The sequence below is a fragment of the Triturus cristatus genome, chromosome 1_1 (assembly GCF_964204655.1).
Source record: "Triturus cristatus chromosome 1_1, aTriCri1.1, whole genome shotgun sequence".
Lineage (NCBI taxonomy): Eukaryota > Metazoa > Chordata > Amphibia > Caudata > Salamandridae > Triturus > Triturus cristatus.
Genome location: NC_140579.1, coordinates 96,080,148 through 96,106,595, shown reverse-complemented (window position 1 = coordinate 96,106,595; position 26,448 = coordinate 96,080,148). Strand labels below are relative to the sequence as shown.

General features: G+C 43.1%; 1 protein-coding gene across 1 annotated transcript in view; it reads right to left on the bottom strand.

The window, feature by feature from the left end:
- The window catches only part of LOC146869603 (proteasome subunit beta type-7-like), a 76,222-nt gene that overhangs the window by 12,746 nt on the left and 37,028 nt on the right, over positions 1-26,448 (bottom strand). The window contains exons 2-4 of the mRNA XM_085608430.1: positions 17,539-17,632; positions 14,044-14,141; positions 1,325-1,465 (exon numbers count right to left, since the gene is read on the bottom strand). Coding sequence (XP_085464556.1) covers positions 1,325-1,465; positions 14,044-14,099 — 197 coding nt within the window. The 5' untranslated portion in view covers positions 14,100-14,141; positions 17,539-17,632. The remainder of the gene's footprint in view (positions 1-1,324; positions 1,466-14,043; positions 14,142-17,538; positions 17,633-26,448) is intronic.

Below are 26,448 nucleotides of genomic sequence, written 5' to 3'. Positions count from 1 at the left end.
TCCTCCACCTTGGGACCTGCCTTTGGTGTCGGTGGAGTTGAAGTTTTTAACGCTCAAGGTGGTGTTTCTTGTGGCGATTGCTTCTGCCAGACGTATGGGTGAGTTGGGTGCATTCCTTCGTTCTGCTCCCTTTTTGTTGGTTTTGTCGGACAGGGTGGTGTTGCGCCCTCATCCTACGTTCATTCCGAAAGTGGATTCTTATTTTCACAGGTCTTCTGAGGTGGTGCTTCCGTGTCTTTGTCCTGATCCTTCCTCGGCTGAGGAATCCCTGTTGCTCCTCTTGGATGTTCGGCGTGCTTTATTGATATATTTGTCACGCACGTCTTCATTTTGCAAAGTGGACAACTTGTTTGTCAATTATGGTTTGTCACGTCAGGGACTGAAACCCTCCCTCTCGACGATCAGTCGCTGGATTAAGGAGGCCATTTTGTTGGCGTATGCTTCGGTTTCTGAAGTTCCCTCCCTTCCTGTTCAGGGGCGTTCCACCCGCTCTGTTGCTGTGTCTTGGGCCTCCTTCAAAGGGGTGTCCATGGAGGATGTTTGCCGGGCTGCTACTTGGTCTTCACCTCATACATTCATGTCCCATTACCGCCTCCAGGTTGGGGGTGGGGGTTCTGTTTCATTTGCATCTTCTGTTTTGACTGCGGGGATGCCTTGAGAGGTTGTCTTTGATTGCTGTACCTCTGTATATTAAATTTGGTTTTTCACTGCACTTTGGTGTGGTCTTTTCCTTACATGAAGCTGATTGCTTTGGTATCGGCTCATATGTGAATACTGTGGCGAGGAAGACTGGACGAGGAGGTAATGCCCCGATTACTTACCGGTAATCTTCATTACTCCGAGTCCTAGTCTTCCTCGCCACAGTATAGTTTCCCTTCCCTCCCGGCCCTGGTGGTGGCTTCATGTCTGCGGCTTTGTGTATCAGGTCGTGATGTTGGTTCTGTATCCCTTTATGGGATTGGCTGAAGACACTGGGGGGCATATTGGAGGAGGGAGGGGAGACTAGAGCGCTGCTCTTTTAATTTTACTTGGAGTTCTGTGTGGAGCCTGAGGCTCATATGTGAATACTGTGGCGAGGAAGACTAGGACTCGGAGTAATGAAGATTACCGGTAAGTAATCGGGGCATTTCCTCACACTCTCCCTCTGAACCCTTGCTTCGCTCTTCTATTCCCCCAGGGCGCCTCGAAGCAGCTGTGATGCTAGAAAAGGCGCGACATAACTTGTAATAGCAGATTAGACTGCGAAAGACTGTATAGTCTGTATGATTTCGCTGAATAATATATTTCACTGGACTCAAGGCACCGGGCCTGCCCTGGCACCCACCTGAACAGCATCTGTTTCAGCATCCTGTTGACGGCCACCACGCGGGGGGTGCGGCCGGTGGAGAGGGCGTGCAGCTGCATGTTGGAGGATATGAGCTGTGTGGTCACCTCCGCGTCCGCCGCCACGCCGGCTCCGCAGCAGCTGTGCGGGGGTGCAAGAAAACAGGAGTCAGCGCACAGTGTTGGGTATCAGAAACTCACCTCAAAACACCCTCCCTGGATGCGGGCCTCTGCTGCACTGACATGTCCCAGCCACACTGTTTGAGAGGTCATATTTGTTGCATGAAATAGCCGGAAGGTGGCGGTGTTGCACAAGAAATGAAATTTTACAATTAATTTTTTTGTAAACAAACGCACTTGGTGCGCCTTTTACATTCTAGGCCCCGTAGTCCTGTTAGAATATTAGAAAAGAGCGGGAAGAACTGGACTGGATGAACTAGAACTACCTATGCAAGGAAATGAGAAACGTAGGAGCTAAGGATGCACCCATCGAATGTCAGTTCTAGTGTTCCTTCCGGTGCATATTCTTATAGCCAACAATTTCCTTGCATGGGAAGATTCCCAGACCCAGACTTCGCTCGTATTGTCTATTTGACGTCACTCGCAACCCCTCAGTGAAAAACATACCGAAAATTCCCCGTTACCCATCTATAAATCTATATTTTATCAGGTGAGTTAGCCTAGTTGGTTCAACTGAAGGAAACAGACTACAAATGTCCAAATGCACTGAAATAATAAAGTAAAGCTCAGCATTAAATGGTAGCTTGATATGGAGAGATACAGCAGCCAGTGGTGGGTGGGAGGAGATGCGACTTCCTAGATAAGGCAGTGTATAAAGTGCGTCTTTGGCTTGGATACTCCCTAAACATTAGAAGTTATGCCGGCTCTTGTGGAATGGTGAGGGATTCAGTACACACTAGATGTTAGTGGGTAGAAACTGTGTCCTGTGCCATCACCCGCACAGGTTTCCTGGTGCTGAGCAGGTGTGTGTGCCCGACGCTGCCTATGCTACGTTGGTGAATTGAAAAGCCAGATGTTCAGCTTCTTGCAGAATTCAAGAAGAGCGGAGGAGGCTCTAGTGCGGAGTGGGAGGCCGTTCCACACTTTAGGAGCTATGTAAGAGAACTCCCATCCACCGTAGCTGGTTCTGTGTACGCGTGGGATGTTGCAGAAGTCCTGCGGAGCAGGCGTGTCTGGATGGTTGGTGGAAGGAGATGCGACTGTTCAGGTAGGTGGGGCCTGAGTTGGGGAGTGCCTTGAATGTGTGTGAGAAGTCTGAATTGAGCGTGTTTATGTATTGGAAGCCAGAGTAGGTCTCTGAGGTGTGGTGTTATGTGAGGTTGAGGATGAGGTCGGGGTGGTCTGTAGTCTTTTAGTGAGTTGCTTGGTGGTCTGGGCATAGGGCCTGCTCTCATAGTGCAACCTGCTGGTGACAAGGGTGTGAGCGACAATTCTTCTTGTGTTGCATGGGAGCCATTTGAAGATCTTCCTCAGTATTTTCAGGGTGTGGAAACAGGATGCCCTGACGGCGTTGACTTGTGCAGTCCTGTCTAGTTTGCTGTTGATGATTGTTCTGAGGTTCTTTGTGTGGGTTCTTGCAAAGTGGTGGTTGCTTAAATACTCACTAGAGGCTATCAAGAGCGTCTTGTGTAAGGGTGAAGGGTTCAATACTTACTAGATGTTGGAGGATATGAATTGTGTCTTGTGTAAGGGTGAAGGGTTCAATACTCACTAGAATTTGAAGGTTATGAAGTACATCTGGCGATGGCTCCACTACTCACAGGATTTTACAGAGTATGAACAGTGTCTTGTGTAATGGTGATGGCCTCAATGCCCGCTAGATGTTGGAGGTGATGAACAGTGTCTTGTGTAATGGTGATGGCCTCAATGCCCGCTAGATGTTGGAGGTTATGAACAGTGTCTTGTGTAATGGTGATGGCCTCAATGCCCGCTAGATGTTGGAGGTTATGAACAGTGTCTTGTGTAATGGTGATGGCCTCAATGCCCGCTAGATGTTGGAGGCTATGAACAGTGTCTTGTGTAATGGTGATGGCCTCAATGCCCGCTAGATGTTGGAGGCTATGAACAGTGTCTTGTGTAATGGTGATGGCCTCAATGCCCGATAGATGTTGGAGGTTATGAACAGTGTCTTGTGTAATGGTGATGGCCTCAATGCCCGCTAGATGTTGGAGGTGATGAACAGTGTCTTGTGTAATGGTGATGGCCTCAATGCCCGCTAGATGTTGGAGGCTATGAACAGTGTCTTGTGTAATGGTGATGGCCTCAATGCCCGCTAGATGTTGGAGGTTATGAACAGTGTCTTGTGTAATGGTGATGGCCTCAATGCCCGCTAGATGTTGGAGGTTATGAACAGTGTCTTGTGTAATGGTGATGGCGTCAATGGCCGCTAGATGTTGGAGGTTATGAACAGTGTCTTGTGTAATGGCGATGGCCTCAATGCCCGCTAGATGTTGGAGGTTATGAACAGTGTCTTGTGTAATGGCGATGGCCTCAATGCCCGCTAGATGTTGGAGGCTATGAACAGTGTCTTGTGTAATGGTGATGGCCTCAATGCCCGCTAGATGTTGGAGGCTATGAACAGTGTCTTGTGTAATGGTGATGGCCTCAATGCCCGCTAGATGTTGGAGGTTATGAACAGTGTCTTATGTAATGGTGATGGCCTCAATGCCCGCTAGATGTTGGAGGTTATGAACAGTGTCTTGTGTAATGGTGATGGCCTCAATGCCCGCTAGATGTTGGAGGTTATGAACAGTGTCTTGTGTAATGGTGATGGCCTCAATGGCCGCTAGATGTTGGAGGTTATGAACAGTGTCTTATGTAATGGTGATGGCCTCAATGCCCGCTAGATGTTGGAGGTTATGAACAGTGTCTTGTGTAATGGTGATGGCCTCAATGGCCGCTAGATGTTGGAGGTTATGAACAGTGTCTTGTGTAATGGTGATGGCCTCAATGCCCGCTAGATGTTGGAGGTTATGAACAGTGTCTTGTGTAATGGTGATGGCCTCAATGGCCGCTAGATGTTGGAGGTTATGAACAGTGTCTTATGTAATGGTGATGGCCTCAATGCCCGCTAGATGTTGGAGGTTATGAACAGTGTCTTGTGTAATGGTGATGGCCTCAATGCCCGCTAGATGTTGGAGGTTATGAACAGTGTCTTGTGTAATGGTGATGGCCTCAATGGCCGCTAGATGTTGGAGGTTATGAACAGTGTCTTATGTAATGGTGATGGCCTCAATGCCCGCTAGATGTTGGAGGTTATGAACAGTGTCTTGTGTAATGGTGATGGCCTCAATGCCCGCTAGATGTTGGAGGTTATGAACAGTGTCTTGTGTAAGAGTGAAGGCTTCAATACTCACTAGAGGATGGAGGCTATATAGTGCGTCTTAAGGGTGAGGGCTTTAATACTCACTAGAGTTTGGAGGTTTTGAAGTGTCTTGTGTAAGGGTGATGGCTTCAATACTCACTAGAGGATGGAGGCTATGTAGTGCGTCTTAAGGGTGAGGGTTTTAATACTCACTAGAGTTTGGGGTTTTGAAGTGTCTTGTGTAAGGGTGATGGCTTCAATACTCACTAGAGGATGGAGGCTATGTAGTGCGTCTTAAGGGTGAGGGCTTTAATACTCACTAGAGTTTGGAGGTTTTGAAGTGTCTTGTGTAAGGGTGATGGCTTCACTATTCACTGGAGGATGGAGGCTATGTAGTGCATCTTAAGGGTGAGGGCTTTAATACTCACTAGAGTATGGGGTTTTGAAGTGTCTTGTGTAAGGGTGATGGCTTCAATACTCACTAGAGGATGGAGGCTATGTAGTGCGTCTTAAGGGTGAGGGCTCTAATACTCACTAGAGTTTGGATGTTTTGAAGTGTCTTGTGTAAGGGTGATGGCTTCACTATTCACTGGTTGTTGGAGGTTAATAAGTGGATCGTGTCTAAGAGTCATTTCTGGATACCTGAACATGTTTGCGGTTACGAAGTGGGCAGGTGCAAAGCTTATTTTGAGTCGGTGGTTTCCGGTGCTCGGCAGAGGCACTTAATACTCAACACTGGCCCTTATAATAGTCTGCAACATGGTAGCCCTGTCTATCTAACTTAATGATGAGCACAACAGTTGTTTATTAATTCAATATACATTAAACATTACTAATAACTGCCTCCCCAGCCATTCTTAAAGCTTTGGGGTCCTGGAAGAGTCTGAATTGTCACATTTGCAGGAGTGTGATGGTTAGAAGTTGTGCTGATACTTTTTGGTACTGTCATTGCAGCACTCACGGGGCAATAGGTGGTGTAAGCTGCACCTCCTGACAAGGGCCCCGGCTCTTATATTTTAAAAATGAAGCACTGGTCTGGTGTAAAGATAAGAGTTAGATTCTTAGTAGATCACAGGGTTACGAAGTGTGTCTTGCGTAAGGGTGAAGGCTTCGCTATTCACTGGAGGTTGGAGGTTATTAAGTGGATGGTGTCTAAAAATCGGCCCAGGATACTTGTTACATGTTTGAGGATATGAAGAGGGCCTAAGAGTAGGACCACACATAGGGATGAGCCACTAGAGCGCAGTGACCAGCTCGGATGATATGGTTCAACAAAATCCTGCAAATAGCTCAGACCAACCCCAGCTTGTGCTCTGGACACATAGCACAGGGTCTTAAACTACATTTGTTTTTCAATTGGGAGCCAGTGCAGGGGGGACGAAGGTCCCCCCTGGAAGCCTCGCCAGCATTCTTGTTGCAGAATTCTGGACCACCTGCAGCCTTCTAATGGAGGATTTGTCAGTCCCCAAAGCATGGTTCTGTAGTCCAATCTCAACATTGTATTGTATTGTATATAATATTTACAGAGCGCAACAAACACCCTACGGGTACCCCGGCGCTGAAGATACGTAAACACAGACCAACAAGGAACAAGAGGAAAAAATAATAATAATAATAATAAAATAGAGCCTAAAATGAGCATTGCTCAGAGATAACAGAATCAATTACTAGGGAACAGCCACGTTTTGATCCTTTTCCTGAACAGGGACAAGGTACTAATTTGTCTGATTGCGAGTGGAAGTTCATTCCAGAGTTTCGCGGCAGCCATGATAAGACCCTGTCTGTTGCGCTGGAAATGGAAGTAGCCAGATGATCTTCCGCAACCATTTCAGAACGGCAAAACAAGTGGCCGAAACCTTAGTCATTTGAGGCTTCATTGACAACTTTCATCCAGCAGGAATCCCAGATTCTAGACCTTGTGTGTGTGCTGGATCAGAGAGCAGGCTCAGAATTTTTTGTTCCAATGGGGGGTCCTTCACGAGGACGGATTCCTTCCCAGTACCAACATCTCTGTCTTTTCTCCGTTCATTTTTAGTGATATTCACTAGATCTTGGAGTTATGTTTTAAGTAGCAGAAGGGAAGCTTTGATATATGGTAAATGTTTTTGCTATGTTTTGAGTAGGAATTGAAGTGAAGCTTAGATACTTACTATATGTCAGGGTTTTGTTTTGAGTAATAAGGTAAGTGATGTTTAGATACTCACTAGATCTTTGAGTTACGTGTTAAGTAGTAACAGAAGTGAAGCTTTGATATGTAGCAGATGTTGTGGCTATGCTTTGAGTAGTGTTGGAAGTGAAGCTGCTAGGATATTCACCAGGTGTTGGAGGAATGTTTGAGTAGTAATTGAAGTGAGGCTTGGACAGTTAGTAGATGTTAGTTCAAGTTTCAAAGCTTTATTCGACAGCATGTCATAAAAGCAAGTAAACATCCTAACAATACCATAAATACTATGTTAAAATACAATATATAAATTTAAAAGTACATTAAATCATGATGCTGGCGAATTATTTAAAAAAAAAAAAAAAGAAAAGATAACATCAATTATTAAAATCTATTTTAAAAAAATAAGATCTTAATATTTAAAATTAATCAAACATCATTTAGTGTCAGAAATTAATTGGCCAGCTTCTAGGAATTTTAGGGTGCGAGAGCGTATTATCCATGCCCACCCTAAAAATTTTGCAACGGCAATAGCCAGACAAGAAGTGCAATCAGATTCAAGTATTCTTAGGGCTTCCTTATACCTACGTGTTCCCAAATTTGAACATACTGGTTTTAACCACCTATGGCGAGGAGCAATATACAGCGGACACACAAACAACAAATGACCTGTGTCCTCAGTCAGATCTAAACAATAGGGACAATTTTTGTCCTGGGTAGATGACCATCTGTGGGTAAACGCTTTTACAGGGAGAGACCCAATTCTAAACTGAAAGTACAGTTTTCTGTCAATGGGCCTTTCTATAATATCCCAAAATGCCTCGCAGGATGGTATAGATTTGATGTAAAAAAAACGACCCGTTAAGTTGGAGTTTTGACCAGAGCTAAAGGCAGATGTCATGGTCATATCCCAGTACAATTTTTTAAGGATTGACTTTGATGGGAAACTTGAACCATTTAAGTCATTTAATAGATGCCCTAATTCCAATTTTATTAGTAGATCTCTAATTTCTTTGAGCCATAAGATGGAATGAAAGCGGTCAGCCCTAATAATGTCCTTCAAGGCGGTGGCATAATGAGCTAGTTCAGGAGTTACCATGATCCGTCGCCAATAAAGGAGTGGGCGTAATCGTGCTAAATCCTCAACTTTTTTCCTGCCTAAGTCATAAATGAGCGGAATCATTGGGGTGCTTTGGGGAACTCCTGTTAGGCAGCGTAAAAACTTGTTTTCTGCCAATCTTAATTGGTTCAGATTAGCAAAGCCCCATAGTTCTGAACCATACAGGGAAGCACTAATGACTTTCATGGTATAAATTTCCAAGGCGGGAGTGATGGGTTTGGTCGGAGAAGATTTGTATTTGGAGACAATTGCACCTGTTAGCTGGTGGAATTTTAAAACAGCCATATCAATGTGGTTTGTCCATTTCATATTGGTCTGAAGGGATATCCCTAAATAAGTAAATGCCTCAACCTGTTCCAGCGGGGTGCCGTTAAATTTAATAACACCTCTGAAGTTTTGCCGCTGATTTAGGCACATAAACTTAGTTTTGGAGGTGTTTATCTCAAGACCACGTTCTCGACAAAAATCGCCAAATACATTTAATGCCTTCTGTAGCCCGCTTGGTGTCCGCGAAACTATCAACGTGTCATCCGCGAACATGAGGACAGGCACGCGAGACCCTGCCAATACAGGGGCATCCGTGGGGGAACATCTAAGATGGTCAACTATACCATTGATGTACAAGGAGAACAACGTAGGCGCCAAGACACATCCCTGCCGAACACCACGCTCAACAGGAAATGGGTCAGTCACCTCCCCCTGGGTTCCCCACCTAATTCGTGCATAATTGTTCTCGTGCAAGCGGACAAGTAGCGTTAGCAGTTCCGGGGCCATCCCTGCATCATCGAGAACCCTCCAAAGTTTGGATCGGGGCACTAGGTCAAACGCTGATTTCAGGTCAATAAAGACCGCATAAAGGGTCCCATTAGTCAGCTTCACATTCCTCCAGTAGAGTGCTAAAAAGTAAAAAACCTGGTCAACAGAGCTGGTACAGGGTCTAAACCCAGCTTGATACGGGGATAAAATGTTATTTTCTTCAATCCAGGATTGTAATTTATTTTGCACTAGACGACCTATAAGTTTTTGAGCTGAGTCTATAAGACTAATAGGTCTATAATTACTTGGTAAAGATTTGTCCCCTTTTTTAAAGACCAGGATTATTTCCGCCCCTTTCCATGAAGGCGGAATAGGTGCACCCATGGCTACAGAATTAGCTAGCCATTGGAAATATTGACACCAAGATGATCTATCAGTTAAAAATAGGTCCGCAGGTATCCCGTCCATTCCAGGAGCTCTGCCCCCAGTTACACAATCTAGAGCAAGATTAACATCTTTAATCGAGAACACCTGCGTTTGAAAATAAATAGTAGGGGGAAGTGAGTGCTCTCCTTCAGATAAAACAGAAGCATACTGCGGTCTGAAGAAGTCAACCCACTGATTTTTTGCCACGTTATTTTGTGGTGATGGAGCAGTCCCACCTCTATCCCACTTTACTATGGCCCAAAATTGTTTTTGGTCTCTAGCCAAGCAGGCAAGTTTCAGGTCTTGCCAATGCTCCTCGTCCCACTCTTTCTTAGCCACTAGCTGAACTTGCCTATATAACTTCCTGGCGGATCTCACGTCTTCGATGTTTCTTAATCTGAGGGCTACACTTAAATTCTGGCGAGCTACTTTACAAGTTTTATTGAACCATCCCGCCTCGGGTGATTTTCTTTTGTTGTCTTTTCCAATCTTGGGGGACTTCATAAGAAACCCTTGGAGTTTTGAGAAAAAAATAGTGTGAGCCTCAAGCATGGTTAAAAAGAAATTTTTGTTGGTCGATTGGATATTTAGATTATCCACTTCGTCAATGACCGCTTTTTTAAGGTCCTCTAATTTCTCCGGCTTCTCTATAAATCTATCCCATTTGACATGTTGCATGTTGTTTGATACGACAATGTCCAGGGTAGTTTTCTCCCCTCCGATTTTGGGTTCTCTAAGCCGATTAGGAGCTTGTAAATCTAAGCACAGGGGATTGTGATCACTTTCATCCCGGGGAATTATAATCATGTCGTTCAGTCTATACCAAACTCTGATATCCACCAGGAAGTAATCTATACGACTAGAGGACCAACCATTGTCGAAAGTACTTGCACCCTGGCGGTCTGACCGAGTGCGCCCATTAGCAGCTCTGAGCCCTCTCTCTAAGCAGAGTGCTTTAAGTTGGATGGCTGCGGATGACCATCTTTTAACTGGGGGAAGGTCCAGCTGAGGAACACCCCACCTACTATCCTCCTCGACAGCAAGAAACTGGTCCTCAGGGCCGAGGAGCTCAAATGTCGTATTGAAATCTCCTCCTACAATTATAAGCATCTCAGATGGAAGCGCTGAGAGATGACTATCTAGGGCAGAAGTCACGTCAGAAAAGGATCCTCCAACCATCCCTCTGGCATGAATGTTGAATATAGCCATTCCCTGGCCATTAGGCCAAATGATGTTTAGTGACAAAATGTCATTTGATGGAAGGCTTCGTTGGTTAATTTTACAACATAGTGATTGGCGGATCCAGATTATTAAGCCACCTGATGGACGGCCTTTAGATTTTTTGGTGGCAGGCATATAAAAATTGAGAAATCCCAAGCGAAAAACCGGGACCAAAGACCACGACTCCTGGAATAAGATTATGTCGAACTGGTCAACAAAGCTACACCATTCAGAAGAATGTAACTTGTTGCCAATTCCTGCAAGATTCCAGGATAAAAAAGTCAGTCGTGACTCGGTTACAGGAAAACAAAAAGGCTCTTTTGTTCTCAATGGGCCTTGGATCTCGCCAGCTATCCTGTTCACGTATTCAACGTTAATGCATGGAGTACCTGATGGATCATTTGCTGGTACCTTGGATCCTAAGCTTTCGCTTTCTGAATGGCTGGGGAGTGTTGACATGTGTAATTCGATTACATCTGCCTGGATTACTCTGGAGTTACATACTACCCTGTTTTCTTGGCAGCTGTCAGGGGCTGTCAAACTATCAGGCAGTACTATATTCTTATTCACTGGTCTAACTTCCCCATCGAGTCAATCACAGTCATTTAGATCTGACAAGGCCCCAAACCTATTTTCTAAGCCAATGTTCCACTTGCTGATAGAGTCCCTCCTACCCCCTACACTAGGGGCCGGAGTCCACCCTGGCCTCAGGGTCGCTTGATTAGCTTCCCAGCTTCTCTTGCAATAAAAATATTTTAAAGTTAGTGGGATGATGGCACCGTGCCTTCGTTGAGGGGGAAATATATTACTCAGGACATTGGGGAGGACTTCTGGGTTTGAAAAGTTAAGAACCACACAGTCTCCCTCAAATTTTTTAGGGTTATGCCCTAGCCAAGAAACTCTTCTTGCCATAATGATTTCCCCTGCTAGTTGTTGCTCACCCCAAGGGGACATCCTCATGTTGCTTGTCATCCAGTGCAAAGATTTGCTAATCAGAGAAGATGTAGATTCTACTTTGTCAGACGACAAGGTAGGTACATTAGCAAGAACCAATGTGAGAGGGTGGGCCTCAACGATACATTGAAATTGGTCACTCTCCGGATGTGAGGTAGTATGGCTAGGTGGGGGACCGACTTTAGGTACCTTCTGAAGGTTCTTTTCAATTATAGGTTGCAAAGGTGGGGGATTCACTATCTCTTTTTCTGTAGCCCTTTCTCCACCCCTGGAGGGCACCACATTTAGGGTAGATCTACTTGGGGCCGGGGACTTTACTCTAGTCACTTCTTCCACTGGCTTATTTATTAGAGCACTCAATCTAACTACCTCTGCCATGAGCTGATCGATTTTAGCTACCAAGGGTGTAATAATACTCTCTATTTTAGTATCAATCACGCTCACAATTTTTGCAGGTAGCTCGTACTCAGGATCTTTATTAACGTGTAAGCCTCTTCCTTATTCGAGCTTTTGATTACGGTGGTTGCCTTTTTCCTTCCTAAACGAGTCCCAATGTTTTTAATCTGGGATTTCCTACATGCTCTAACTGCCCTGATTCTGGAGGGAGGGGCAGGGGACTGGGGATCTGCTGCCTCAATACCCGTAGCTAGATCTAAATCAGGATTAGGTAGCGGGTTAGTGATTGAGGGCATACTTAGTTCAAGGATGTCACTGTCTAAGACCTCAATGTCAGTTGGAGTACTACTATTACCCTGTGAAGGAGAATCCAACAATGAATCAGACAGGGGAATCGACAATGGGAGGTTGGAAGAACAATTTAACCCCAATGACGCCCTCCTGTCATTATTGATTTTGCTGACAATCTGCACTAGATAATTGTCCATAGTGTTCGAAATAGAAGAGTTTTTTTGTCTGGACATACTACCACAGTGCTATAATAATACCTAATAGTAAGTCAATTAATGATGGCGGAAGCCGTAGTTCCTCTTGGACAACAACAGTATCTGTGCGGTCTTACTCTTGGTGGAGGTCACACAATACCACAGTTGAAAACAATGTCGCCCGTCCCGTCCTCGCTCGACCTCGGACGGCATCAGACGGCGCGCCCTTTGCCCGGGCTTCGCCCGGCGCCGACCCACGCGCAGACCCGCGATGCGGTGGCACTGATCGAATTTAAGCGCCTCCAGGCGCGAGAGAACGTCCGGCGGCTTCCGGGTCTGCCGCTAAGGCTGTAGGGAAATGTAGTCCGTTGCCGCTCCGCTCGGCGGGCTTGTCAAGGCTACAGCGGTGAAATGAAGCAGGCTGCCAGGGACCACGCCACACACCAGCAGAGGAACGACACCACAGGTAACAGGAGGCCAAACGGTGAGAGTCAGCAATAGGTCACCCGCTCAGTCAGCGGCACTGATCGAATTTAAGCGCCTCCAGGTGCGAGAGAACGTCCGGCGGCTTCCGGGTCTGCCGCTAAGGCTGTAGGGAAATGTAGTCCATTGCCGCTCCGCTCGGCGGGCTTGTCAAGGCTACAGCGGTGAAATGAAGCAGGCTGCCAGGGACCACGCCACACACCAGCAGAGGAACGACACCACAGGTAACAGGAGGCCAAACGATGAGAGTCAGCAATAGGTCACCCGCTCAGTCAGCGGCACTGATCGAATTTAAGCGCCTCCAGGCGCGAGAGAACGTCCGGAGGCTTCCGGGTCTGCCGCTAAGGCTGTAGGGAAATGTAGTCCGTTGCCGCTCCGCTCAGCGGGCTTGTCAAGGCTACAGCGGTGAAATTAAGTAGGCTGCCAGGGACCACGCCACACACCAGCAGAGGAACGACACCACAGGTAACAGGAGGCCAAACGGTGAGAGTCAGCAATAGGTCACCCGCTCAGTCAGCGGAACTGATCGAATTTAAGCGCCTCCAGGCGCGAGAGAACGTCCGGCGGCTTCCGGGTCTGCCGCTAAGGCTGTAGGGAAATGTAGTCCGTTGCCGCTCCGCTCGGCGGGCTTGTCAAGGCTACAGCGGTGAAATGAAGCAGGCTGCCAGGGACCACGCCACACACCAGCAGAGGAACGACACCACAGGTAACAGGAGGCCAAACGGTGAGAGTCAGCAATAGGTAGATGTTAGGCTAATGATTTGTGTAGTAACAGAAGTGTGGCCGGTGATGCTCACTAGATGTCAGGGTTATGTTTTGAGGAGTAACTGAAGTGAGGCTTCGGATACTCCCTAGATGTCAGGGTTAAGTTTTGAATCATAATGGAAGTGAAGCTTGGATACTCAATAGATGTCAGTGTTGTGATTTGAGTTGTAACAGAAGTGAGGATGTGATAGTCATAAGATGTTGGGTTTATGTTTTGAGTAGTAAAAGAAGTGAGACTCAAATGCTCACTACATATTGGGGTTATGTTTTGATTGGTAATGGTAGTGAGGCTTGGATACTCTCTAAACGTTGGGGATATGTTTTGACTAGTAATGGAAGTGAGGCTTGAACAGTCACTAGATGTTAGGCTTATGGTTCAAGTAGTAACTGAATTGAGGCTTCCATGCTTACTAGATGTCAGGGTTATGTTTTGAGTAGAAACGGACGGGAGGCTTTGACAGTCACTAGATGGCGGGGTTATGTTTAGACTAGTGATAGAAGTAAGGCTTGGATGCTTACTAGATGTCAGGGTTATGTTTTAAGTTGTAATGAAAGTGAGGCTTGGATACTCACTCAATGTTGGTGGTTTTGTTTTGAGCAGTAAGGGAAGTGAGGCATGGATACTCACTAGATGTTGGGGGTGATGAAGTGTATCTTGTCACAGTTCTTGTCAGCCACAACCATGTCATCTGTGGCCCTTGTATCTGCTCCCAGAACCACGCCGTCCTGCAGGGAGGGAGGGCAGTAAAGGGTGAAGGTGTAGCAAGGGAGCCTTTAATGTAGCTTGCATAGACACACACATGTACAGATTGGCATTTGGACACCGATATTGATTTGCAGATATACAGGAAAGCATTTCTAACTCCAAAGCATAATTACTATTCCAGCTCCAAAGCACACAATCGTGGTGGTATCCCAGCATAATTACTATTCTAACTCCAAAGCATAATTACTATTCCAGCTCCAAAGCACACAATCATGGTGGTATCCCAGCATAATTACTATTCTAACTCCAAAGCATAATTACTATTTTACTCCAAAGCACACAATCACGGTGGTATCCCAGCATAATTACTATTCCAACTCCAAAGCACACAATCATGGTGGTATCCCAGCATAATTACTATTCCAACTCCAAAGCACACGATCATGGTGGTATCCCAGCATAATTACTATTCTAACTCCAAAGCATAATTACTATTCCAACTCCAAAGCACAAAATCGCGGGGGTATCCCAGCATAATTACTATTCTAACTCCAAAGCATAATTACTATTGTACTCCAAAGCACACAATCACGGGGGTATCCCAGCATAATTACTATTCCAACTCCAAAACACACAGGCATGTGGGTATCCCAGCATAATTACTATTCCAACTCCAAAGCAACAATCATGGGGGTATCCCAGCATAATTACTATTCTAACTCCAAAGCATAATTACTATTGTACTCCAAAGCACACAATCACGGGGGTATCCCAGCATAATTACTATTCCAACTCCAAAACACACAGGCATGTGGGTATCCCAGCATAATTACTATTCCAACTCCAAAGCAACAATCATGGGGGTATCCCAGCATAATTACTATTCCAACTCCAAAGCAACAATCATGGGGGTATCCCAGCATAATTGCTATTTCAACTCTAAAACACAATCATGGGGGTATCCCAGCATAATTACTATTGTAACTCCAAAACACACAATTACAGGGGTGTCCCAGCATAACTACTAACCCAACTCCAAAATACACAATCAAGGGGGTATCCCAGCATAATTACTATCCCAACTGCAAAACACACAATCTTTGGGTTATCCCAGCATAATTACTATTCCAACTCCAAAACATACAATCATTGGGGTGATACAGCATTAACTGGGTGACAGCAGATTTATTATTCTAACTCCAAGGCCTACAAACCCTGGGGTGCACAGCCTGACCGGTGGGAGAGGGGGCAGCTTTACTGTGCTAATTCCAAAAGCTAAACTGTGAGGTAAGAGATACTTTTTGGGGAGTGCATACCTGCTATCCTAAATTCAAGGCATACAAACACTGGAATAACACAGCATAATTGGTGGAGGGCAGATTCACTACCTTAATACCAAAGCATAGAAATATTGGAGTAACACAGCATAAGTGGAGGAGACCAGATTTACTATTCTAAGTCCAAGACCTACACGCAATGGTGTAACACAATATATGTTTGGGAAGGCAAATTTACTATTCTAACACTAATGTGTACAAACTCTAAAATAACATGGGCTAATTGGGTGATAGGATATTTACTATTCTAACTCCAAGACCTACCAATAATGGGCAGCACAAATTTGGGGAAGAACAGAATTACTAATCCAACTCCAAGTCATACAAACATTGGGGTAACACTGCAAAGCTGCAAACAACGAGGTAAATCAATTTTGGTGGAATTTAGATTACCTATTATAAGTCTTTATTTTTTAAAACACTACCCAGCCTAACAGGCCATAAAACCCACAATCCAGATAAAAAATATTTGAACTATCACTGCATTTTTAAACATTTGCATTTAAAGCAAATTAGAAGAACTTATCAATATCACATTCAATATCAATATAATTAAAACACCTTTTTTTAAACTAAGAACTTATCAATATCACATACAATATCAATATAATTAAAACACTTTTTTTTAAACTACCTATCCAAAACCCCAATAATTCTCCAAAACCAGAATTGTTTTAACTATTCCTAAACTATAAAATGGAATCCGTAAAATTAAATTACTCTAAAAATTGAAAAACAATTACAAAATGATATTATACTTAATGATATTTAAGCAAACAATATTTAAAATGGCAATATTATTCCACAACAATTGATGTACTTACCGTCAATATACCTATCTTTGATATTCTGACGCTCATGATATTTCCAACTTTATATTAAGGTCCATCAAAATTCTAGAGTTGATATTCAGGATCTGCACCCCTCGCCACCACGGGGTAATTAAAAATGCAAACAAAACGGTGTGGTTGCTGGGTGAACATCTGCTGGCAGCTGTGCTCTTCTCCACTTGTGCCATGTGAACTCTGTAGCCTCTTCCCAGACCTTTGTTCAGTTAATGTGCATAATTTGCTCCACTGACTGTGCTGAGACTTAAATTGATGTCCTTACCAAGTGAGGTGAAGCAGGTGATATGAAGATGAAAGTAGAGTAGTCTACCTTCCCTTAACTTTGTAATTTATTTCTAGAGTGAATTAGGTTTTTACTTGATTTAACATGCAACAACATTAATGTATTTAATACAGTGTAATGATGTTGCGTCTGAAAGAATTCATCATAAACCATCAACCTTTGATGTAAAATGGGAGAGAGAAAGAGATACCCATGTAGTTGCTGAATTGAACATTGTGAAACCAGGAGGCCTGGGATTAATCCCGACTGCCCTGCTTGTCAAACCGTGTGATCCTAGGGAAATAGTGCATTTCACTGTGACTCGTTTTCCTTCATTTTCACATATAAGAGCACCTTGAAATACATCAGTACAATAACCTACCATGTACATGGTTTATCAGATTACAGTGTTGTTCCATCTGTAATTGCATCTTAGGCCACACATTGGGTATCCATGACAGCTGATTTGCCTCTCGTTCACTAATTGCATGAGTTTCATGGTGGGGGGCAGGGGAGCAGGAATCTTTTCAAATTAATTTCCCGATGTGTCACCTCAAATACATGTCACTGAATGCTACAACACAACCTAATGTACTAACAGGAAACACGTGCACAGGCTACAGAAATACACGTTTTTGAATTTCTAAGAGTCTGTATCATATGTTTACATGATGTTTGTTGCACGAGTTAGAAGCCGACTATGGTGATGACATGGCTCGTACAGCCAAGCTAGAACACTGCGCCGGCTTTGCCCAATAGCGTTCCGCCCTGCCCACCTCTATATACACATTTTAACACACAGCTACCAGGAGGAAGAGGGGAGCACACAGTTTGGAGTAACAAACCACCAATGACAGCAGAGGGTGCCTGTGATTGGCTGGCAGCTGTTGGTGATGTCACACAGGATAGAAGCCAGCACGCGAGACTGGCTGGTCAGTGTTGGTTGCACACAGGTGGAATTCACTCCTACCTTGAAGATGAGACCCGCTATGGTGGTTCCCGTCTTCCGTGGTTTGGGGGCCTTCGCCCCAGTTTCCAAGAGGTGCTTCTCGAGTGATGCATTCCTGTAAGGAGAAAGAAAAATACTGAGATCAGTAAATCTCACCTAAACCACTCCCACCAACACCACACTGAGCACTCGGGACTGAAGCCTGATGGGCCCGACACTCACTACAGACTCACGGTCCCCACATTCACTGACTCCAGACTGAGCTCTGTCAGTACACATTCGCCTGTATCTTAATATATAGGCTTTGTACACATATTCCCGTTGTCTATTGTATATTTTAAACTTTTGTGAATAAGTTCTGTAACTTTTGAACAACGTGATGGTGTGCCTGTATAACATTGCTGTGTTCTCCGGGCAAGTTTGAGTTTTCATATTTGTGAATGATTTAGCAATTTCCCTATAAACACTTTGTGGTAGCAGGAGTGTTGTCTTTGTATCCCCAGTCCAAACCGGACCATATTTCAAGACTGGCCAAATTCATTTGCTGAGTGTGTGGGTATTTTATGTCCAGCGCCACCATTGTGAGAGTCGATACTTGAGTTTTACCTGCTGTGAAATTGGGAAACATACGGTATTTTCACTTGTGTTGTTTCAATTTTTTGTGAGTGACTGAACCGTATGCTTTTCATACCTATTAATTGTGTGTGGGAAGCTTGCACATCTGCCTCTATTGCTATAAAGCAATTGTGTTTTAGAGAAACTCGGTATAAACCTTATCATTACACAAAATTACAAATGATGGTAACAAGTACTGCCACATTTTTAGAAATGGACCAATACATTATGTGAAAGCTAAAAAAAAGCTGTCCACGTCCTGTGTGACATCTTCATCCAGTCCTAACTTTTACAATTACATCACTTTGCATGCTAGGATTTATTAGACCATAATTACATGCTGTTTGTTGAAAAGCCCGGTCTATATCATGCTATCACACATGACATGGAACCACTTGGCAGTGGAATCAATAACAAGACGAAATGTACTCACTTTCCTTTATTGCATTCTGTAACGAAAAACTAGCATTGTTCATGATTTAGGCCCTTGTTTACATCTGGTCCTGCCCCTCAGCATACCTGGTGCACTAGACATGCATCTAGGCACTAACCGTACTAGTCCTCAACAGGAAGGCGTCAAATGTTTAGGAGTGTAATATATACAATCCATGTTCCTATTTGCTTTCCTACGTTCTCACATTCTGTTAGTGAGCTCGTGTTCATGTTTGCTTGCATGCGCGTGGTTTATGTACACGCGCATGCTGTGTGATATGATTTGAAAATAGCATTTCTCAAAGATGCATCCCCGTGCGTTCAACCTTCTTCTGAGCTATGAACGGTATCAGTAAACAGTTGCCGTTCATACTTCAGAAGGGAAGGACGCACTCCAGTGGTGTCTTCATGAATCCTAAATAAATCTTCAAGATCTACTTATTCTTGTCTATTTGGATTATTATCTTTCATTCTACAAATGCTTAAATGCAACTTTACATTTGGCGACGATTTATTTTAATTTAAAACCCAACATCACAAAGATTTGTGCTTCCTACTCACAGTCAACAAAGAAAAAAAATCTCGTTTCTTCAAGTACGTCCGTCTCGCTAAGGAATCTTCTTTGCTGGATCAAGACTGGAGGAGTTTCCGGATTAGCGTAAGACGCACCAAAGAGTTAACGCGTCTCTTTCATCCTAAGCTCTTCATGTTTTGTCGAGTTCTAAGTAACCGCTTGATTGGTTCACGCAGCAATCTCCCTTCGTCATCAAAACGTGCACGGCCATTGGATATAACTGTGTAATTGATTTTTCACACCTCGTAGACCTGCAGCGCTTTTGTTTTCACGCGCATGTGTTTAAAATCATCGGATAACGGAGAAAAGTAAACAGATCTCATCAGGGAAGCACTCTAATGATAAAGTAAGTGCTTTTCTTTCATACGCTCAACTTGCCAATAACTTTAATTATTTAATTAAACAAAGGCAGAAGCTAAATCTGGGATTTATTACATCTCTGACTGAATGAGCAGTGTCTTAAGCACAGTTTATACAAATTTAAAATGGCTTCTCAGCAAATATGTCAACTGGATCAGTTTCTTCCTAAAGCAGGAAAGCCAAAAGAGCTTTGGAGACTTTGGTTTAAATCTTTTGAGAATTACCTTGTTGCAATAGATGCTGAGCAATATTCACCCAAACGCAAACTTGCAATACTTTACAGTTTTTTGGGTAGTGCTGGACGAGAAACCTTTGACAATTTACCTGTCACCATCCCACCCCCAGGAGAAGGAGATGGTTGGAACGTTTACACTGATGCTGTCAACAGATTAAACAAAAAGTATTTAGAGCAACCAAGTGTGATGCTCGAGAGATTTAATTTTATGAAAAGAAAACAGAATTCAGATGAATCCATTGAAGATTACATATCAGTTTTAAGAAACTTGGCGGCAAATTGTAACTTTGGGGCTGAACTAGATTCTTACATAAGGGATCAGTTTGTTTACAGCTGTTTTCACAAAAAAATTCAAGAACGCCTCCTCAGCTGCAGAGATCCTTCCTTAAGTGAAGTTATTGACATTGCAAAAGGAATTGAGAGATCTATTATAACGTCAAAATGTCTAAGCAATGACAATGTTTCACCTGTTAACATGATTCAAAATGATCCTCACATTAACAATATTTCTTTCAGGCCAAAATTTGCAAAAAACTTCTCGCAAAAACAGTTCAAAACTAACTCTTTTTGTTTTAGGTGTGGTTCAAAATCACATTTAGGTGATAGTCCTATTTGTATGGCACTAGGTAAAAAATGTACCAAATGTGGGAAAATGGGTCATTTTTATACAGTGTGTAGAACTAGGAAAATGGTCAGGGTTAGTAATTTAGACACTGATGAAACTTCTAGAAATATTAATGTTGAAGCTATTCACTCACTTGATGATAATCTTGAAAGACTGATGTTGTCTATTGATTCTGTAGATTTAACCTCTTCAACTCAGAAATGTAAGGAACCATTGTGTGAAGTCACCATTGGAAATGTTAAGGTTGATATGATGGCGGACTCTGGTGCACCAGTCACCATTGTGTCTGACACTCTGTTTGAAGAGTGTTGGTCATCTAAGAAACCTCTATTAGCCTTGGACATTATTCCAAAAGCATATGGTGGTCACATAATCGACATGCATGGGTATTTCTTGGAATTTGTTACGTGCTTAGAACGAAAAATATTTACAAAAATATATGTGGCCATTAATGGCAAAAACATAATTGGGTGGCAAGATTTAGCCAAAATGGGCCTGAAACTGGTCCCTGGCTCAGATAATCCCATTCAGATTAATGAGGAATTTGTAATTTCCTCTATTAATGATCATAATAACTTGCTTAATTGTACAAATATTGCTGAAACCATGCTTACAGAATTTCCTGAAGTTTTTTCAACAAACATTGGTAAGGTCAAAAAAGTAGAACATGTCATCAAGCTAAAAGAAAATGCTATACCAATTTGTCATAAAGCAAGACCAGTTCCACTAAGTGTAAGGAATGATCTTAAAGTACTGTTAGATAAGCTGGTTAAAGAAGGTGTTATTCAAGCTACAGAATCATCAGAATGGGTAAGTCCAATTGTAATAGTAAAGAAAAAGGATAACTCTATTCGTCTGTGTGCTGACTTACGCACACTTAACAAGAGTATCATAGTTGATTGTCATCCGTTACCAAAGATCCAGGATTTACTATCCAATATAGCTGGCGCAACCTGTTTTACCATTCTGGATTTAAGGTCAGCCTATCATCAAATACCATTATCTAGATCATCCACTGACTTGACCACGTTTGTAACACCTTTTGGTGCATTTAAATACCTTAGACTTCCTTTTGGTCTAGCATCTGCGGCAAGTGTTTTTCAAAGGTTTATGGATCACATTTTAAAGGGTATTGACTCTGTCCAAGCTTACCAGGATGATGTTTTGATTTTTTCAAAAAATAGAGTTGAACATTTATCTACTCTCAGAGAAGTCCTTAATAAATTCAAGGAATATGGGGTTACTTTAGGTACAGACAAATGCAAATTTATGGCTGAATCCATTGAATACTTAGGACACACTATTTCTGCCTCAGGAATCAAGCCTAAGTTTTCCCTCACTCGAGCTATTGATGAGGTTGTTGTACCTGGAAACAAAGATCTGTTAAGATCATTTCTGGGCATGACAGAATACTATTCAAAGTTCATATCAAATTATGCTCAGGTGGTCCAACCCTTACGTGTTTTGTTAAAAAAGAACACACGCTTTGCATGGGGTATAGAAGCACAACAAGCTTTTGAATTAATTAAGAAACTCATCATTCAAGCTCCTGCTCTCTCTCCATTCTCACCAGGTGAAAAATGCACCTTGTCCGTTGATGCTAGCCAAAATGGTTTAGGGGCTGTTCTCTGTCAATGGGTCAACGGCAAGGAAAATACAGTGGCTTTTTCGTCCAGATCTCTTTCTACTGCAGAATCAAATTACAGCACAATTGAGAGAGAAGCTCTTGCTTGCACATGGGCTGTTGAGAAGTTTAAAACTTTCATTTGGGGTACACAATTTGAAATCTTATCTGATCACAAGCCACTAATACATTTACTAAATGGAAATGGTACAGGAAAGGCTTCTTCCAGACTTGTTCGTTTATTGTCACGCTTACATGAATACAACTTTATTATAAAACACATACCTGGTGGTCGCAATTCAAGAGCGGATTGCCTCTCTAGATTATCTTTAAAAGATAACTATTCATGTTCCAGATTTGATGATGTAGAATGTGTGGTAGCGTCTATTGATGATTTTGTCATTGACTTACCTCATATTACACGAGAGGACTGGCTGAAAGCGTCTGCGGAAGATTCCATTCTTTTAGCAGTAAAAAACATGATTGTTTCAGGTTGGCCTAAAGAACGGTCTCTTCCCTCTTCGTTAAAGTCTTTTGCACAAATTAGTCAAGAACTTTCACAAGTTGAAGGATTGGTTATGCGTGGCGATCTCGCAATCCCTCCAACCTCTTTGCGAAATAAAATTTTTAAATTAGCACATGAAGGGCATCTGGGTATAGGTGCCACCTCAAGGAGGTTGAAAGAAAACTTTTGGTGGCCTGGTTTAGATTCAGATGTTACCAAGTGGATAAATTCTTGTGCAACTTGTCTGGTATCTGATAAACACTGGAAAACGGTAAAAACACCTCTGCATAATGTTCCAGTTCCAGAAGAAGCATGGACAAAATTAGCTTTGGATTTTGCAGGTCCATTTGATGTACTCTCGACTGACAAAAAATACATATTAGTCTTAATAGATTATTATTCAAAGTGGGTGGAGGTAGAATTTTGTTCTTCCTCCTGCACCTCCTCTGTAATTGATTTTCTTTCTAGAATTTTTCTTTCTGAAGGATTTCCGAGAGAATTAGTTACAGATAATGGTTCTCACTTTACTTCAAGTGCAATGGAGAGTTTCTTGGAATCTCATGCTATTAAGCATTTAAAGGTAGCGTTGTATTCCCCTTCAGCCAATGGATTAGTGGAACGAATGAATAGATTTATAAAAGAGGGAATACAGTCAGCCTTAGCTACTAATGTACCTGTGGACGTGTTTTTAAAAAAAAAGATTTGGTCATATCTTACAACTCCCCACTCTTCAACTGGTGTTTCACCATTTAGATTGCTCAGGAAAAGAGATCCAAATGGAACTCTTTGTCCATCATGGATTAGAATTTTGAAGAAAAATGATAATTCATGTCTAGCTTGCAAAGACAAACAAAGCATGCTCAAAAAGGTTGCAGTTCAACAAGCTATACAAAAGAAAAGTTTCGATACCAGAGCCTGTAGCTATTTTAATGAATTCGTAATTGGAGACTGGGTGATGATAAAATCTCCTAAGAAAGTCAAGAAGGGTCTTTCTAAACTATCTCTTCCTGTACAAATTTTAAAATTATCTAAAGGTTCTGTGTTTCTTGGTCAGAAAGGTTGGTGGAGCAAGAGAATGTTAATTAAATTATCTCCGCATCAAGCAAAAGAAATTTTGGATAAAAAAAAAAATGTTCTTCAAGATGATTTACATTTTTCACACTTTCTAGATCCTTCTATTTCTTCAGGTGTACCAATGTCAGTTAGCAATGAGTGTTCAAGAGATTGTGTTTCTAGATCATCATTTTATGCTGACCCTCAAAATGTTGTTGTTAATAATTCTTCTGAGTCTAATTCTTCAAGACCTATTCGCAACTGTACATTTTCTTCTAGATACAGGGATTTTTATTTTCATTAAATTCAATTTTTGTTTTCTTTGTGAAAGGAGAAGGGTGATGTAATATATACAATCCATGTTCCTATTTGCTTTCCTACGTTCTCACATTCTGTTAGTGAGCTCGTGTTCATGTTTGCTTGCATGCGCGTGGTTTATGTACACGCGCATGCTGTGTGATATGATTTGAAAATAGCATTTCTCAAAGATGCATCCCCGTGCGTTCAACCTTCTTCTGAGCTATGAACGGTATCAGTAAACAGTTGCCGTTCATACTTCAGAAGGGAAGGACGCACTCCAGTGGTGTCTTCATGAATCCTAAATAAATCTTCAAGATCTACTTATTCTTGTCTATTTGGATTATTATCTTTCATTCTACAAATGCTTAAATGCAACTTTACAAGGAGTCTGCTTTCCACCTAGAACAATATCAAACTGGACGAGAGGGATATTTAGGAGCTCTTTATAGTAAGACTCGAAACAACCGCTACTTAGGGCCTATGTCGCAAACTGTGGCCATTTGGCATAAAGCTACCAAACACCGGGGCTGGGCAGATACATTCACAAAAGCCACACCGTTGTGGTCATCGCAGAAGCTGGGACTACTTTGCTTCCTCGCTGGGTTTGACAGGTGGGACACTATTGGTATCACTAACATAGGGGACTTGGTCAAAAAAAGGAAACTTCTCACCTTTAAAGAATTACAAACCAAACATGCTCTCGCACAAGGAGAGGTTTTCCGATATTTACAGATCCGACACGTTATTCTCACTAATGTTCCTGACCTCCCTTCCTTACCAGACGCTTCCCCCTTAGAGGACCGCTTGCTCTCTGAACCACTCTTGGCTAAAGCTAACTCCTACACTTACCGCAAACTCTGCAATAACATACCTGATACATTTCAAACCCTTTGAGACCGTTGGCAGACGGACTTGGGGGTACTGGATAATGAGGATTGGCAAACGGCGTTAATGTCCCCCAGAGAAACGGCTATAAATCATCGTTTCCACCTCATACAATTGAGAATACTCCATAGGTCCTACCTTTCAGGAGTACTCCTGGCCAAAATAGGTAGCTGTGGTTATCATATCCTATGGGGCTGCCCCTATATACGCCCTCTGTGGGAAAGGGTAACCGAGAAAATGAAAGATACACTAGGAAAACATATTCAACTATCACTGCGATTGGGGATTTTAAACATATGGGAAGCCACCAACCTGACAGAAGTGGAGCAACAGTGGGTAGCACTGAGATACCTATTGGTGAAACAAGCTTTAGCAATGTTTTGGGGATCCAACGAACGGCCACTGACGATTGGTTGGGTGGCAGAGATGGACAGATGCATGATCGCGGGAAAAGAGGTTTATAAACGGAGAGGTTGCCCTAGGAAATCGGATAAAAATGGGGAGGTTGGAACGCCTTTAGGGGGGAAATGTGCACCTCTCCATTAGAAGATATGGCGATGAAAAGAACTGGACTTGGTGACCCCCTAATTCCTTAATGTTTGTACAATTCACTTATTAACATACTGCATCATATGAATCACAAACCACGATGTAAAATTGTTATGGTGACTCTGTGCTTTATCTTTAATAAAAAATTGTTATTAAAAAAAAACATATTTAGGAGTCACGTGGGGGCAGAGGGCGCGCGCGCCGAGGAGGCCTCAGAAACTCAGATGCTCGCGGACACTACTACCGCACACGCACAACACCCCTGTGAATGAAAGGGTGGTGCTAAACCCACTTCTCCTCCAGAACAATGGGGGCTGCACCTGCCCTCTGGTAAAAACCAAGCCATTGTCTAACACCAGGTATGGTGTGTCTGAGGCAGGAAAATGAAACCAATGGCTCTCGCGGATCTGTCGCCCACCCTCTCTACCTTATCATAGCTCTCTTCTTCTCCCTCCACCAACACGCGTCTTCACCTTCTTCAATTTCCCACTCCTAGACTTCCATTCCTCCTCTGTCCCTCCCCGCTAGCCCTTGCTACAATTGTCAGAGACGGCACGTGGCCCACGTCAGGGGAACGCCTTAAGCAGCCCTGCTAAGTGCCACGCATCTAGGGTCGGGCTAATACATTTGGTGTGTTTTCCCACATCACCAAAAGGACCCAAATAGGAACACAGATATCACCGTGTTCCATCTCACAGTGCCTTGCAGTGATTGGAACGCTAAGCTGAAAGGTCTACACTGATGAGTTTTAGCCTCTGCCATGGTCTATTTAAAGTCATTTGTCCTGGTAACTGTTCAGATAGCGACGATCCTGACCTCATTGGCAGGACAGAGGACAGTAGTACCTGACCCCTGTCTGCTACGCCATGATTCAGGTTTTGGAGTAAGAACCATAAGTATTAATAAGTAAGCGTTATGCACTATAGGCAGCCCTGTAGCAGGATGCGGCACACCAAGCCTGTATGAAAGCACTTATGTTGATGGTGTCAAATCGCTGAGGTTCCAGGCTACCGTGACATTGCAGGGCATGCTCTGTCTGAGTACTGCAAAGAACCCACCCTTCAAGCCTAAATAGCAAAAGTGTTGTCCAAAATGTGCATTACTGAAATTATCCAGACTTATAGAAATGGTCAATTATAAAACAGACGGCAGCTTAAAGTGATTAATGTACCAG